The sequence below is a fragment of the Oryctolagus cuniculus genome, chromosome 5 (genome assembly GCF_051225735.1).
Source record: "Oryctolagus cuniculus isolate XC-2025 breed Fujian yellow rabbit chromosome 5, ASM5122573v1, whole genome shotgun sequence".
Lineage (NCBI taxonomy): Eukaryota > Metazoa > Chordata > Mammalia > Lagomorpha > Leporidae > Oryctolagus > Oryctolagus cuniculus.
The window spans coordinates 123,323,026-123,338,341 of NC_142871.1; the positions used below are offsets into that span (position 1 = coordinate 123,323,026).

The 15,316-nt window shown below is 42.4% G+C and overlaps 1 protein-coding gene across 11 annotated transcripts in view; it reads left to right on the forward strand.

Moving 5' to 3' along the window:
• The window catches only part of PLA2G7 (phospholipase A2 group VII), a 44,991-nt gene that overhangs the window by 16,061 nt on the left and 13,614 nt on the right, over nt 1–15,316 (forward strand). For 7 of the 11 annotated variants that reach the window (XM_017345163.4, XM_017345164.4, XM_070074024.2 and 4 more), the window contains 2 exons: nt 8,863–9,005; nt 14,810–14,931. In XM_017345163.4, coding sequence (XP_017200652.1) covers nt 8,897–9,005; nt 14,810–14,931 — 231 coding nt within the window. In that variant the 5' untranslated portion in view covers nt 8,863–8,896. The remainder of the gene's footprint in view (nt 1–8,862; nt 9,006–14,809; nt 14,932–15,316) is intronic. The other 4 variants (XM_017345165.4, XM_051855660.3, XM_051855659.3 and 1 more) reach the window with 2 other exon arrangements.

Here is a 15,316-nt window from a genome sequence, read left to right on the forward strand (position 1 = left end):
GGAGGGAAGTGAGCTAAGGAGGAAAGAATGCGGCTTCAGGAAACCAGAAGAGCACAAATATGGCTGAGTTGGAGCCCAGGCACACAGCTGAGGATCCAGAGCCCCTGTATTTGTCTGGGTTTGTTTTGTTTCCTATAACGAGATACCTGAGATGAATTACTTATGAAGGAAGGAGGTTTATTTTGGCCCATAGTTCTAAAGATTCGTAGTCCAAGATTGGCCAGCTCCAGTTGTTTGGCAGTTGGTGAGGGCAGTGGATGGCAATGGTTGAGTGGGAAAGATCACATGGCAAGCCAGGAAGCAGAGAGAGTAACTGGGCCCCCCTCCAGCTATATGACACCTTCTCACAAGAATTGACTTCTGGGGCAGGCCCTGATGATCTAAGGACCTCCCACTAGGGAAAACTCCCAAACAGCAGAACTGAATTAAGTTTTCAGCATCTTAGTACCACTAATTCATGGCCATGGGCTTTAAGTGTCTGCATGAGTTCAGGGGCCAATAGCTCCCTTCCACTTTAGAATCACCATAACTCTCAATATATGAAAGTGACACACATGTCTTTTGGCTAAGGATGTGCACAGATACCATACCATAGTGCAGGAATCACTCTGTACATCTGCTGGGTGGAAGGCCCTCACTGCATGGGGGCAGTTGTAAATACCATTACCTGTAAGACAGAAGTCCAAACTCAGAGGTACTGTGTACAGGGTGCACCTTTGTTGCCCTTGCCATTGCCCCCAACTTCCTTCCTCCCAACATTCCTCTGCTAACTTCTAACACCCAATTTACCAATTCCCCACCTGCATCACAACATTGCTCTCCCTCGTTTTCCTCCGTGTACGACGCTTGCCTTCTCATAAACTTCATAAACCCTGGAGAGGAGTCCTCTTTTGAGGGTCAGATACAGTGTGATCTCTTGTAGGAGGGCTTTCCATGACTTCTGACATTTCCACTCACTCCCAGCATTGACCAATCTCCCTTGTGCCCGCACTAATCCCATTTCTATCAAAATATGTCTCAAATTGCCCCTTTATTCAATATTCTAACTAAATTCGTGAAGGCTGAAAATTTCCCATAGTTGTATAGTGCTTGCTGCACTGTCTCCCTATATAAGGTTTGTGTGCTTATGGTAGAAGCCAACCATGTATTCGGCACCCTGGGCTTGACACATGGATGGTACCTAGTAGATGTTCAAAAGAATGAATGGGGGCCGGCACTGTGGCACAGCAAGTTAATGCCCTGGCCTGAATCACCAGCATCCCATATGGATGCTGGTTTGAGACCCAGATGCTCCACTTCCTGTCCAGCTCTCTGCTATGGCCTGGGAAAGCAGTAGAAGATGGCCTAAGTCCTTGGGCTCCTGCACCTGTGTGGGAGACCTGGAGGAAGCTCCTGGTTCCTGGCTTCAGATCGGTGCATTTCCGGCCATTGCAGCCAATTGGGGAGTGAACCATTGGATGGAAGACCCCTCTCTCTCTCTCTCTCTCTCTCTCTCTGCCTCTCCTCTCTCTGTATAACTCTGACTTTCAAATAAACAATAAATCTTAAAAAAAAAAAGAATGAATGGATCCACAACTGGTTTGATGCATAGGCTGTTGTATAAAAAAGTCAGCATCATAAGACAGAAATTCACACAATGCAAACAAACAAAAAAAAAAAGTCCTGTGCAATGTTAGATAAACCTACATGCTTAGCAAGAGAGGTTCATGGTTAAAGTTACAAGTTTCTCTCTCAAAGATGATTTGCAACCCTGTTCCTTTCTGAGTGTTTGGCTTTGTCCTGTCTTTCAGGTCAGGTTTATATTCCACTTGTGCCTGCTTACTCTTTATGTACCCCAGTGATTCTCAGCTAAGGGCAGTTTAATATTCAGGAAGCATCTGACAGTGTCTGGAGATACTTTTGTTAAAACGTGGCAAGTAGGGGAAGATGTCAAGTATGTGCCAAGTACATGTTTAAAAAAGAAAACAAAAATCACCTATGAAGGTACATCAAAGAGCTTGTGGTATAATTAAAAGATAAATTTTTTTGGTGAAGAAATTGTTGAAGTCTGTTCATAAGAGGGGTTATCATAAAGGTCATGAAAATTCATGCTATGAAAAAGCTATGCTTGAAGTTCAGCTATTTCATAAGTCACAATGCTCAATCAGATGAAGGTAAAGATATTGCCTGACTGCTCTTTGTTTTTAGGACTGGAGACTATAGAAAGTATGGAGCTTGACAGTGCTGGCACAGTAGATACTCAATAAAAGCTATTTACATCTCATATCACATCTTTGGATTTATTAACCAGTAATCAGATTGTGGATTGTAAACTCTCCATTAAAGACAAAATGCTTCTTGCTTCTCTTAACAAGTTCCTGCCTAAAGTTAATGCACGACAAAACCAAAATAAACAAGTTGAGACACTAGAAAGCCAAATCCAGGTTTCACTGCAGATCCCTGTGATACGTTGATCAACATTTGCTGGTACCTCCAGAGGCAGGCTTCATCAAGCCCTTAGGTGCAGGGAGTACTTATATGGGTTTTCTTTAAAAAAAAAAAATCTACAACTAATTTTAAAAAAGCAGTATCAAAAATTTATTCTGACTATTCTTAGCTCTTTGTCACACATCATTAGATTAGTTTCAAAAGGAGTTAGTGGTTCAATTCCCAAAGGACTTCTTGGCCAGAACTGCCTGTTTCACTTGGAAACCTAAGAAAGGAATGGTTTATGTTGCCCCAAATTAGGAGCACATATTAGGTAGAACAACAAATATCCTGTTCCTGTTTTAAGTGTAATAAGAGAGGAGATGAAACTATTTTTTGCTGAAGTGTTTTTTCCCTTCAGTGTTCTTCATTATCTATTTCTCCAAAACACACAACCATACTCTGAATAACTGTAGTCCCCCAGTTTATCGACTGTCTCCTAACTGCAATGCTGGGTAAATGAGGGCAGCCTTGCTCACTCCTGCCTGAAGCTTGGCAGTCAGAAGGTGCTGGATGACTGCTGATGGAATCTGATTTAGAGGACGTTGAAACTCTTGCCATCTCCAAAACATGCCTCCTGTATGGTGCAAGATTCTTTCCTTTAGAGGAAACGCCTGGGGGCTTTGATATCACGCCAACAGGAGATCTCGGTTAAAAGAAAGGGCTGTTATTTGGAAGTTAATGAAGAAGGTGCTCACTCTGGCATCACATATCCTAAAACTAGAAGGAAGCTAATGAAGAAGTCTCTTTAGGCTGCTCTAAATGAATACCTTGCACATGGCTTATGAACAACATAAATCTATTTCTCAGAGTTCTGGAGGTTGGAAAGTTATAGATCAAGGCAGCAGAAGGGCTGCTTTCTGGCTAATAGATGGTGCCTTCCTCACACGGTGGAAGTGGTGAGGTCTTTCACCCCATACATGAGGGACCTACCTTTGTGACCTAAATCATCTTCCGAAGGTCCTGGCCTCCTAATACCATCGCTTGTGGGTAGACTTTCAATGTGTAAATTTTTAGGAGGACACAAACATTCAGATCACTGTAAAATCATCAACATGCCAGTGTTTCTTAGTAGCTTGCTTAGATGAGGGATTTGTCACCTTCAAAAGTGAGATCAGGAGCTGAGTGTAGAACATTCATAAGTTTTGAGCAGCAAGCCACGTTAGACCTGCAGATGTGCCCCAGGCATTACCAAGACACTAATTACCTGAGGAGTACAGGAAAGATGGGGGACCCAGAATTCCCCTGGGAAGTATAGGAGAAATGCTAATTACAGTGCTTGAAATCTATTCAGCAGCACCACCTATGGACAGAGAGGATGATGATCAAGAAATGATGTCAATCCACAAAGAAGAAACCTTCTTGTTCCTATCTCAGGGTCCTGGTTGACTGCACTGTTGCTTTTATTGTCTTAACTTTCATTGAGGAATTACTTAACTCTGGCCAATGCATGGTGCTGGGAATGCGAAATGAGTATGCTGATATGTGGATTTAGCTATGCGCAATAACACTATTTTCTTTTTTATTTGACAGAGTTAGACAGTGAGAGAGAGACAGAGAGAAAGGTCTTCCTTCTGTTAGTTTACCTCCCAAATGGCCGCTACAGCCGGAGCTATGCCGATCTGAAGCCAGGAGCCAGGTGCCTCCTCCTGGTCTCCCATGCAGGTGCAGGGGCCCAAGCACCTGGGCCATCCTCCACTGCCCTCCCAGGCCTTAGCAGAGAACTGGACTGGAAGAGAAGCAACCAGGACTAGAACCAGCACCCATAAGGGATGCTGGTGCCTCAGGCAGAGGATTAACCAAGTGAGCCACAGTGCTGGCCCCAACACTGTTTTTACATATATTTAGCCCCGGGCACTAGTATTATCCATAGCTGCACTGTACAGGTGAGAGAAAAGGTACAAAATGATTACAGAGTTTTCAGGAGGTCATACTACGAGTGTCAGGCTTGGTTTCAGACTGTAACAGTTAGATTTTAGTGCTGAAGACTCAACAATTGACCACTATCCACGAGGGTCTTTCTTGAAGTCAAAACCTGGTGTGAGATCACCTGGGCACATGTTTCTGGGCTACTTGGTGACCCAAACCAAAAAGAAAGGATCCATCATCTCCATTCAAGAAATATTTATTGGCATATTCCATATGCTATGCCCTTTGTGGAGTAGTAGTAATAAAAACACAAATGAGACTGGAGGAACTCAGAGGCTACTGGATGGAGCAGTTCTGTGAACACAGCCTTGCAGTTAGGGGAATCAGTGCCCAACATGGAAGCATGTAGAGAATGCCCCAGAGCACGAGAGCAGCCTGACTGTGCCCAGAGAGAAGAGCCTCTGCTTGTGCAGGTGCCGTTGGTGATCCAGGCCTTAAAGAGACTTCCTTTCCTGACTGCACTGCTCAGAATACATTGTCTGGCATTATTTTGGGCAGTCTGACAAGCACACCAGACAGAGGCAGCAGAGAAGTGCGAGAACTTCCCAGTGGCACTGGGAAGGTGGGGAAGAGAGAGGAGAGAGGATGCTCACGTGGTTTCTCCTATCAGTAAGTACACTGGGGTAAGGGATGACAGCCTTCCACCTCATCCTGTCCTTCCAAGGCTTGCTGCGCAAACTTGAGTGAGTTGCGTAGCCTTTCTGTGTCAGATTGATTTTCATTTCCTGAAATGAAAAGTGGAAGTGCTAGCTAAATTTGCTTATCTTTCATTATTCCTGTTATATCTTGCAAATATTCTATCACAGCTATCAGTGTAATTGTTTGAAAGTCTCTCTTACTGCTGGGCACTTTGCAGACAAAAATCACATCCATTTAAAAATCTTTTTATACCAAATATAGTGAATGACACATAGGCGATGTTAAGAGTAAGTAAAGGAACAAATGAACAAATGAGTGAAGGGGTCAGCCCATCATTAAATTATTTATAAGATTATTACTTTGGGGCCGACGCTGTGGCTCACTTGATTAATCCTCTGCCTGCGGCACTGGCATCCCATATGGACTCCGGGTTCTAGTAACGGTTACTCCTCTTCCAATCCAGCTCTCTGCTGTGGCCCGGGAAGACAGTGGAGGATGGCCCAAGGTCTTGGGCCCTGCACCTGCATGGGAGACCAGGAGGAAGCACCTAGCTCCTAGCTTTGGATTGGTGCAGCGCCGGCTGCAGTGGCCACTGGGGGGTGAAACAACAGAAAAGGAAGACCTTTCTCTCTGTCTCTCTCTCTCACTGTTTGTAACTCTACCTGTCAAATAAATAAATAAGATTATTACTTTGAAGATGAGATCACACAGCATGTATGGTACGGCAGTGAGAAAAGTACCAACAATTTTTGAACATTACTTTCTGGAATTGGCTGTATCACGCTCCTAGAGAGCTCAAAGGAGAATCATGGGTCTTCCTTCTGAAGACGGGGGACAGGCTGGGGCTCAGGAATCTTTCTGTTCAAAGGCTTCCCAAGAGCTTCTGTAGCATGCATGAAGTCCATACCATTGCTCCTGCCCTTCATTCTGCCCTGCTCCCCTAAGAGGGCTGGACGTGATGGCCCTGGCACTACTTAGTAGAAAACATGGGAAGGGCAGAGCACCCCAGTGCTGCTTAGAGGACCAGGGTAGGAGGAGTCTTAGTTGTGGGCATCTATCTCTTCCTGGGGTTACTGACAGGAAAGCTGTGATGCATACCAGAGGGCTGTGAGCAAGCTAACCTTTGGGCTAATGGTCCAGCAAATTGCTGTTAATATCCTTACGTGTTCCACTTTGTCTTCCCTTCCCCTCCCTCCTCCCCAGCCACATGGACTGAGTGACACTTACATCAGGGGTGGAGTTTTCTGAAGGGCTCTGCTCATAGTCCTGTAGATACTTTCTGTGGATGCTGTTATTTGAGGAAAAGTCAAGCTGTGATTGCATAACAGAGCGATAGTCCTGGAAGCTAGTGAGCAGATAGCCTGGCTTCAGCTCAACCTCTTCCACTGATTTTTTTGGGAAAAAAAAAAAAAAAACTCACTACCTATTTCTTGATGCAGACACAATCCTCTAGTTTCCAAGGTTCTCAGCATGCTGCCCCAAATATAATACAAGGGGTCTTCAACAAGGTTATGGAAAATGTGAATTATTTTTATATTATTCTTCCAGGAACTTACAAAGTACCACCAAATAGGACCAACACAATGAGACACTCTCATTTTTTAGAGAAAAAATTCTAATCTTTAACTATCGTCTTGATCCAGAAAGTAGTTTCCAATTACTTTAGCATCATTTTAATGATTGTTGTATCTGTTGGTTGTAGGAGATTATAGTTCTATAGCAAGCAGAAATAGACAATGTCTCGTGTCAGTTACAAACAGAAACTCAGACATTGTGGTACAAGCCTTACTACCAGTGCTGGCTAGCTATGTGATTTGGATAAGTCAGTTAAACTTCCCTGACCTCAATTTCCTCAGCAATTGAATGGGCACAATTAAACATTACTCACAGATTCTTTTGGCTATCGTTAAATAGGGTATTTTGTACCAGGAACTGTAAGAAATGCTTGATACAAGGTAAGTGCTATGGTTTGGCTGTGGTTTGAGTTGAATGTGCCTCCTTATGGTGCCTGTATTGAAAGCTCGGCCTCCAATGTGGAAATGTAGAGGGTGGGCCTAGAGGAAAGTAGGTCACAGGAGCTCTATCCTTGGAAGAGAATAATGCTGGTTTCTCAGAGTGGATTCATTCCCAAGCCAGTGAATTGTTATAAAAATAGTGGGCATAGAGAGAACTGTTTGGCCTACAGATTAAAATATAGGTTGAGACACCTGCTCTCCATATCGGAGTTTCTGGGTCTGATGCCCAGCTCCAGCTCCTGACTCTTTCCTGCTGATGCAAACCCTGAGAGGCAAGGATGACAACTCCAGTAATTGGGTTCCCACCACTCACAGGGGAGACTTGGATTGCGTTCCAGCTTCCAGTTACTTCTTCTCAATGTTTATTTAGTTATGTAATAGAAAGGCAGAAAGGGAGGGACACAGACAGAAACAGAAATAGAAAGAAATATCATTCTCCAAATGGCTGCAACAGTCAAGTCTGTAGACCAGGCTGAAGCCAGGAGCTAGGAACTCCATCCTAGTCTCCCTCATGGTGGGTAGGGGCCCAAGTACTTGGGCCGTTTTCTGCTGCCTTCCCAAATGCATTAGCAGGAAAGCTAGATTGGAAGTGGAGCAACCAGGACTCAAGCTGGCATTCTAATTCTGAATGCCTCCCAGCAAGTGCCAGTTTAATCTGCTATAGCACAAGACTGGTCCCACAGCTCTCAGCTTTGACCTGGTCCAGCCCTGACCATTGTGGACATGTGAGGGAGTAATAGTGATCCTGGCCCTTCCCTAGCCCCTGACTTTCATATAATCTCTTCTACACATGATCCTATTCCACTGTGATGCTATCTGCTATGAAGCTGAGCAGAATTCAGGTGAGAGATGGTGGTGGCTTGAGCCATTTCCTTTGCACAAAAATTGGAAGGATGAATTTTAAAGGGCAAAAGTGATACACACATACAAGGCAGTTTTTGCTCATAAGATATTAGAGATATTAGCCTACATCCTAATTGTAATGCTGTTGATGATTATCATGAATCTGATATTGTTTCATTCGTTGATTCAGCAAACATTTGTTCAACACCAGCTGCCTGCCAAGCTTTCTGTTAGGCATGAATGGCAATAATTAAGACCTGACCTCTGCTTTTTAAAAGTTTATTGTATAGTGGGATTATAAATATTACCAAAAATATAGCACCTTTAGCATCAGAAACAGTCACCACTCAGCGATATAATTACCGTGGAATTATGATGGAAAGCAACATTAGCTAAAATGTATTAACTGTTTATTATGTGCTAGACATACCTTTGGATATAATGATGATGATGATGATGATGATGACGATGTATAGGGGTTATAATTTATATTTTGATGTTAGCCTTTATAACCAAACCAGTTATTTGAATAGACCAAAAATATGAAGCTGCTCCCAAAAATTGATGGAAATGGAATTAAAAGATAAATTTATATTGGTATAAAAACATCTGGAAATCCATGCATATGAGGGAGCCTTCTAAAATTCAGGGAAAATGTGTACTGAGAAAAAACTAGATATGGATGTCAAAATATATTTGCAGCAAAATAAGCTTATTGTCTGACTCTAATTTTTCATGATCTTTTTGAAGTACCCTCACATAATAGTCTAAAAGTATTATTTCTGGGCACTGCAATCTAGCAGGACTAAGGATTTTTCCATTCTAAGGCCAATCTGAAATCCAGTCCAAAAAATGCATGTTCCTTTTTTTCCAAATGTTACTACTATCTCAGCCTCACTGATTTGTCAGCCTATTCAAGCCCTCTTCATTGCATGTTTTTTTTTTTTTCCTTTTGATATCTGCTGTAAAGAAGGTTAAGCTGAAACCACTGCTCACCTTCCGAGATGGCACCACCCAAATTGCATGTGCTTTTCTGCCTCTGCAGCTGCCTCACACTGGTTCATCCTCTTGACTGGCAAGACGTAAATCCTGTTGCCCATATTAAATCATCAGGTAAGAGGTATGTTCGTTTAAGGGCTTGAGTAATTGACCTGCCTCCAGACTCCAAGTGGCCTGAGAGCATTTGCATGTATGGATTTCTAAGTGAGTCCCATTAAGAAATGCTTTTCGAGACTCTCTATTTTCCCAGTGTAGAGGAAAGGGCCTCATTTTTTCCTCTTGCTGCCTAAAATTAAAGTGTTCTTTGATATCATGACTGCAGGACAGAACGATTTTAAGATACATTAGAAGCTTAACTTGCAAACACCATGGAGAACTTCCTCAATGCCACCCCTTCTCTGCCCTAACCCTTCCTCTCCCACTCAAGTACACTCATGGACCTGCCCTAGAGTTCATGCCAAGGCAACCATAAAGCCTGCTTCCATGGAATTGAAGAAAAGGCAGGTGTCTTGATCAACATGCGAAGTCCTTATTAACAGAGAAGGATGGAATGAGAAGATGATAATTTAGGATCTTAGGATCCAAGGGAAATGATCTGTTCTACCTAATGGTGGGAAGAATGGTGACAAGTTGGCACTAAGGAACTCCAGAGGTGGTGGACATGATCACCTGTTCTTCCTTATCTTGTGGTAAGGAGGGAAGAAGAGGACAGCTTAGATCAACCCAGGAGGCAATCATCTCTAGACAGACCTTTATGGCATCTCTAGACAGGTACCTAGAACCTCACCAAGACAGACCTTTAGGGCAAAGAGATGGCTTCTGGAATTTTGTGAGCTCCTGCTCATCCCAGGGGGGTTGTGATGCATGGATTTCTGTATTCATTCTTGTATGGAGAGCAGTGTAGGCAGCTTCTGAATGGTGTCTGTGCCCACACACTCATGCACCTGGATGGATGTGGTCACCCTGGACCTAGTTCTTCAGGCTTGATGGGTGACTCCTTGTCATAACACACACAGAAGGACTTTCATAACTCCGTAACTTGGAGATAAATTTTGCCCTACTTTATAAATGGGGCAATGAATGCAGTAGTAGGAGAGGAACTGTATCTTGTATCTCTATTTGCATAGGAAATGGAATAATTATCTCACAGATCCGTTCATCTCACATTTATCAGCTAAGGCATCAGAGATACACTGGTGACTAAGAGAGCTTGAAGTCAGATTCAAGGAGCCTACAATGTTGTTGAAATTAAGTTCATTTTTTCCATTGTCTTTCCATAGATTGAAAATAGGTAACAATTTACATAATGGGCAAATTATCATCAAGCAGGCATCTATGTCAGGCATTTTTTTTTATTGGTACACAGTAAGAATTTCAAGACATGTTTTCCACCCCCTTATGTTTAAAAAATCACTGGAAAGCTGTCACTGGACTGGCAGAAACTTGAGAACAAGGATATTACTATATTCATCTTTGCAGTCCCCATACTGAGCCCAATGCCTACTCATTCTAAATGTCTAAAATTGAGTCCATACATATTTTTAAATTATTAGAAATAGCTTATTAAATAAAAGATTGAAGTAATAGATAATTCACTATAATTTTCTTAGTAAATAAATACGTAGAAAATATGGCTATGAAGATAAAAACTTACACATATGGACTAGAGACATTGTATTTCCCCACTGGAAAGTGTAAAGCCATATCGGAGAATATGATTTTCTGAGAATGGACAGGATTCATCCCCAAACCCAAGACTGAATATCAGGAATATTTAACAAATGACCACTGTTAAAATTATGTAAAAGATTAGTAGCATAGGATAGGTTGCAAAAATGCCTATTAAAAATGTTAAAGAAAAATAGGAAGACAAATTTGTAAATTCTGCCCCACAAAAGTATGTCATCAAGGGAGTGGTCATTTGAGGCTTTGACAAGTCTCTCTCCTCTCTCTGTGCTGATTCCTGGGGGGTAGTCAGAGAGGGGAAGTCGAGGCCCTAAGCATTTACTGCAGTCACTTGGCACTGACCAGCCATGGACCCTGAAGGCCCAGCCCAAAACCAGACCCAGCCGAAGCCTCTCCTGAGACATTCTCAGGTCAGGTGTCCTGGACTGGGCAGACCTCTAGCCTCACTCAACCATGGCTCCTGAATGCTGAGTTGGGGTTGGGGGTGGTCCTCAGTAGTGCAGATTTTGGATAGCTGGGTTATTGGAAAAAGTTCCCAGGACGTCAGTGAAATTGAGATATCACAAGAGGAGCCTTTCGCAGTGTGGAATTGACATGTGGCTGTAGGCCTAAATCCCCAATTCTAGAGGTAGTGTCTCCAAGGCAGCACGGATCCTCTGAGGTGCAAGAGCCAGAGGCCTCCCCCTGCAAATCCCAGCATAGCCACACCGTGGCTGGCTGTGGGTGCAGGGATGGCGGATATCACCTCCTTACTGTCCTCTGGACTTGCCATCTCCTAATAATACCACAAAGCCATCATTCAGTACCTGGTCTTTAATAGGAGAGGAAGAGCCTTTTGTAATTCAACAGACCCAGAAATGTTCCACTTAAAATTAAAACAAAACAAAACAAAAATACCCTGGGAAATTCTTGGCAATTTGAACCTGTTCCTAGAAGCAGTGGTTTTGCTATAGTTTAGATCTGCAGAAACTCTTCTAAGGACTTCAACATGCGTTTGGCCAGTCAAGTTAACTAACTCCAGGGAAGAGGACAAATAATCTCTTAACAGTTGTCTGTCTATTATGTGCCGTGTTTCTTCCAAGGTACTTGACCTACATTATCACTTCATTCTTAGAACTCTCCTGCTGGTCTAGTGCTTTTGTCCCCTCTTTATAAGTAAGGTTCAGAGAGGGGAGTAATTCCCTAGGCCAGAGAATTAAGGCTTCTAAGATGCAAAGATGGACTCTTAAATAGGATCACCTAAATCTAATACTCACAGCGGGATCATCTCACCCCCTACCTTCCTAGGAACTAACTACTACTACTTGAACATGAAGTTACACATGTCTGCCAGGCCAGAAGATCTCACTAGTATGTAAGCCCGGGTTGCTTACATTATTAATGGACACACCTTCCTGATTAAGTAGAATTGGAGCCATGTCCAGGAGCCCCTATTTCCTAGGTCTGAGTGGAGCCAGTGACATTGGCCCAGAGATCTGCTTTGAGTTAGTGAGGCCTTATGTATTGAAAGATTTCATCACTTACAGGTGCTTTGCACCTGAGTCACCAGCATGGAGGATGTAAATGAATGTCTTCCTGTGACTCAAAATCGTTCTGGGCATTGTTCTATGATTTCAGCACAGGTGCCATGCCTAGCATGGTGTCTGGCAGAGTCAGAGTGTGATGGAAAACACAAAAGGTATCCAAAACAGTCACCAACTCCCATAGTCCAATGGAGGGGAACTAGTGGGCTGGCTTAATGTATCAAGAGCAGAGTCTGATAGGTGGATATTTAGACTCAACATCTTGAAGTTACATGTGAAATTGAGATTTAGAAAGGAAGAAAACAATGAAACAGCAGTTATGCAGAAGGATTTTGACTCAATGGAGAACAGAAATTTTTGGTATAGGTGGGTAAAAGAGTGTACACATAGAACAAAAGGTTTGAAAGAAGAACAAGAAAGTTCTGTGGGAATTCAGTTTAGTTCAGCTCATTTTCACAGTTATGTATTTATTGAGTACTAATTATATGCCAGATACTGCATAAAGATCAGAGAATACAAAGATAAAAGTACAATTCTTTTTTTTTTTAAAGATTTATTTACTTATCTGAAAGAACCACACAGAGAGAAGGAGAGGCAGAGAGAGAGAGAGAGAAGTCTGGTTCACTCCCTAATTGGATGTAATGGCCAGGGCTGTGCCGATCCGAAGCCAGGAGCTTCTTCCAGGTCTCCCATGTAGGTGCAGGGGTCCAAGGACCTGGGCCATCCTCCAGTGCTTTCCCAGGCCTTAGCAGAGAGTTGGATCGGAAGTGGAGCAGCCAGGACTTGAACTGGTGCCCATTTGGGATGCCGGCACTGCAAGTGGTAGCTTTACCTGCTACGTCCCAGTGCTGACCCCCAAAGTACGACTCTTGAGGAATAGCCTAGTGTGGGAGACAGAATATAAAAACACATAATTTTAATAGAATGTGATAAGAAGAATGAATACACACACAGTACATACAAGGGAACTTCAAAAACTTTGTAGAAAAATAGAATTAAAAGATAAGTTTGTCTTGGTGTGAAAAAATTCTTTGGGGAGCTGGTACTGTGGCATAACAAGTAAAGCTGCAGCTTGCAGAGCTGGCATCCCTTATGGGCGCTGGTTCAAGTCCAGGCTGCTCCACTTCCAATCCAGCTCTCTGTTATGGCCTTGGAAAGCAGTAGAAGATGGCACAAGTCCTTGGGCCTCTGCACCCAAGTGGGAGACCTAGAAGAATCTTCTGGCTCCTGGCTTAGGATTGACGCAGCTCTGGCCATTGTGGCCAGTTGGGGAGTGAACCAGTAGATGGAAGACCTCTCTCTATATCTACATTTCCTTCTCTCTGTGTATAACTCTGACTTCCAAATAAATAAATAAATATATCTTAAAAAAGAAAAAAATTATTTGGAAATCCATGGATAATTTTTTTATAATATACATGTTTCCTGAACGTTTTTTGAAAACCCTACACCTACTCCCCTGACCTTTGAATATATGGGGAATTAATCTAATACTGAGGATGAATGAATTAATTCTGTCTGAGAGACTAGAGGAATGCTTCCAGAGAAGGTGTACCATCCATTTAGATAGATGTCAAAGGTTGAATGGGAGTTTGAGAAGGGCGTTTTAAGCATAGGCAGTAGAATTTACAAAGGTGCAGAGGTGTCAAACAGCCCAGCTGTGTAGCTCAGAAATGCCGGAGCACAAGGAAGGGAGATTAAGGGAAGTGACAGAACTATACAAGGCAATGGGCCTCCAGCTCATGGAGGGCTTTTCTTACTGTGCCCAGGAACTTGGGATTTAAATGTGCACTTGTGAATCTGAACACATTCTAACGCCAGAACACTGGGACTAGTCCATTTTGTGCCTCAAGTGGCATAATGTATGTAGACTTAAATACTTCCCCAAAGCATCTTCCAAAAAGATTCCCCCTTCAGGAAGAATTACTTGGAAATGGGAAGCCACTGTAAAATGTTAAGAATTGTCTAGTGAGATTTGTGCTTTAAGTCACTCCAGGAGCTGTATAAAGGATGTGTTTGAAGGGGCAAGACCCTAGAAATACAGGACAGTTGGGAGAGATGGCAACTGCCAGGTCAGGAGACAGTTGAGCAAGAGGGTCAGATATGTATTGGGGAGATAATTTTAAGCTAAGGACAAATGTTACAAACTGAAAATTGGTTGAATATAAAAGACTGTTAAGGAAGAGGTAGAACAATAGAATGTTTTGCAGGTTTCTGGCTTGGGGTTCATGAGACAGGGAATTCTGGAGTTGTAGACCTTGTATTGGAAAGTCAGAAAAATGAGACGGGAAATGTTATTTGGTTTAATTTGGGACCACTGGCTTTAACATTTCTATAGTAATAATATCAGATTGAGATGGCTCAATGAGACATATTAAACACAAATATGGAATGTGAGACATAGTTCATGTTTAGAAAACAAGATATTTGGGAAGTTATGTTTTATATATTCTAGATCGAAGTAGAAGGTAGGGGTGAGGCTGCACATATCAGGAGGGATGGTCCTTGGGAGATGGTCTACCTCCATCTTTTACTCCCCACAATGCTTTGTACCCAGTAAGCCTTTGATGACTTAAGTGGATTTTGTTAGTTAAGAAATGAAAGAGGCCAGAAACTATGGGGAGTCACTTGATTCCTTTGGAATTCCTTTGCATAATAAAGTTTGGGTAAAATGGATGACAAATAACATAATATTAACCTGTTTTTCAGCATGGATCAATAAAATACAAACATTTATGGCTGCTGCAAACATTGGCCAAACTAAAATCCCCAGAGGAAATGGATCTTACTCTGTTGGTTGTACAGACTTGATGTTTGATTACTCTGATGAGGTAATGTTTTAATGAACACAAATTATCCTTATAGAATTATATTGACTATTGCTACATCCCACAAGAAGATGTAGATACTGAACCTTGCAATCACCTGAGAATGACTCATTCTGTCATTTGTATTGGTTCATATGAAACCTTTTGCTAGTTTTGCTGTTCTTAATTTTTTGCTGTCACCTAATTAACCTATAAACTCTTAACAAAATGTTCTTCTTAGTGGCTGTGCCAGACTGCTCACATTTTTATACTCAGAAAGCATGTTGTTGTTCTGTTTTTTCTCTTCTCTTTCTTGGCTGGATGCAATCTATCACAGCACCTAAAAAAGTTATCTGGACCTCTTTGTGAGTGACAGACCCATTAGCGGTTCCCTACAAATGAAATGTGC